Consider the following 1957-nt stretch of genomic DNA (forward strand, 5'->3'; position numbering starts at 1 on the left):
CTATAACAAAAATGAGAGCTGATTCTAAGTTGAAACTCCGCAATCCCGGGAAGCATGTTACTTAAAAGGCTGCTGAAATTAAAGGTTTTTGTAAAGAAAAGTCTTTTCTGTAAATCTGGATTTTCACATTTCTGGGTTGCTTGATGTGGGGTTCACCTCATGAGTCTCTCTGACCTTGAGACTTGGAGTCCTGGAGGGCGGCCCTGTGCACGTCTGTGTATGGACTCTCTTAATAAACAGACACTTCCTAAATGCCTGCTGTCGAATCCGAGACGCACAGGGCACCATGGCTTGGCCTCAGGTGCATGTGCATTGCTGCTCAGCCTATAGCTGCTGGGAGAGGATGTGCAGCCCTGGAGAGCCACTGCTTTTGAAAATGTTGGATTTGAGACCTGAAGAAGCAGACGCCATCAGTCTGCCTACCTGGGAGGTACCAGTGGTTCCCTCATCTGTACCAGGTGTGTCCTTGGAGTGCCTTGAGAGTCCCTGCTTTACCTCCAGCCCAGTTCATTGTTAGGGCAAACTCAAGGACTCCTACTACTTTTTCGACTTCAATCAACCTTTCGGCAGAAAGGGGAAAATGCTGCCTCGAGGACTCCTGCTGCTGGCAGGCGAATCTACCTGGACTTAGGAGTCTAAATCGTACTTTGATCATTTTTCTCCTGCGGTGTGACTTGTCTCTCCAATTCGTTTTCTCCTGTCAGGTTTCTGACCCTCCATATCGTGACTTAATGTCCTTTCTGTTCCTTTCAGCAAAGTGAATTGAATTCCTTCTTGTGGACCATAAAGCGAGATCCGCCGTCTTACTTCTTTGGCACGATCCACGTTCCATACACTCGGGTTTGGGACTTCATCCCGGACAACTCCAAGGAGGCTTTTCAGCAGAGCAGCATTGTGTACTTCGAGCTGGACCTCACCAACCCCTACACTATCACAGCCCTCGCCCGCTGTCAGATGCTGCCACAGGGAGAGAACCTGCAAGACGTGCTCCCCAGGGACATCTACTGTCGCCTTAAGCGCCACCTAGAGTATGTCAAGCTCATGATGCCCTCGTGGATGACCCCAGACCAGCGTGGCAAAGGTCTCTATGCCGACTACCTCTTCAATGCCATTGCAGGGAACTGGGAGCGCAAGAGGCCCATCTGGATCATGCTCATGGTCAACTCCCTGACGGAAGTGGTCATTAAGTCCCGTGGGGTGCCTGTCTTAGACCTGTACCTTGCACAGGAGGCCGAGCGGCTGAGGAAGCAGACTGGGGCCATGGAAAAGGTGGAAGAGCAGTGCCATCCACTGAATGGGCTGAACTTTTCACAGGTAAGACCCTCTTTGCCTGAAGGACTTGGCCTTGGATTGTGTGTGAATCCACTGAATTATAATCTAGGAGATGGACCATAAGCATAGTTTAATCCAAAAATTGTCTTTGCTCAAGAATGTTATTCTGGGGATGCCTAGGTGACTCAGTTGTTTAAGCGTCTGCCTTTGGCTCGAGTCATGATCCCGGGGTCCTGGGATCGAGTCCCGTGTTGGGCTCCTTGCTCAGCGGGGAGTCTGCTTCTCCCTCTGCCTGCTGCTCCCCCTGCTTGTGCGGTTGCTAGCTCTCCCTCTCTCTCTGACAAATAAATAAATAAAAATCTTAAAAAAAAAAAAAAGAATGTTATTCTGAGGATTAAAAACTAAGCCTAAGAGTCAGTTATATCACTTAGGTGTGTATTACTGAGGGAGAAAAGGACTTTTTTCCTTGTCATCTGAGCAAGTACTGGCATACCTTCATCACTTGTTTTAACGTAGGTTATTCATTAACAAGCGGCCCTGAGAGGGTGTGCACAGTGTGACTGTCAGACTGACTATCAGAGGGTATGGCCTGGTTTGAAAATGAGACTGGCCATGGCTGTTTTAGGTCACTGTGGTCCCTCTGATATCATTGCTGTCGCTCTTCAGGACACCCCCCCCCCCCCCC

General features: G+C 49.4%; 1 protein-coding gene across 1 annotated transcript; it reads left to right on the forward strand.

Annotated features, from left to right (window-relative positions):
* Positions 1-735: 735 nt before the first annotated feature.
* LOC117800577 (metalloprotease TIKI1-like) lies at positions 736-1410 on the forward strand (the record flags this gene model as incomplete). Its single annotated transcript, XM_034653131.1, has 1 exon — positions 736-1410. A coding segment is annotated over one exon (660 nt), but the record flags the coding sequence as incomplete, so codon positions are not given.
* Between the last annotated feature and the right edge of the window lie 547 nt (positions 1411-1957).

Source organism: Ailuropoda melanoleuca, unplaced genomic scaffold, assembly GCF_002007445.2.
Source record: "Ailuropoda melanoleuca isolate Jingjing unplaced genomic scaffold, ASM200744v2 unplaced-scaffold72811, whole genome shotgun sequence".
Classification (NCBI taxonomy): domain Eukaryota; kingdom Metazoa; phylum Chordata; class Mammalia; order Carnivora; family Ursidae; genus Ailuropoda; species Ailuropoda melanoleuca.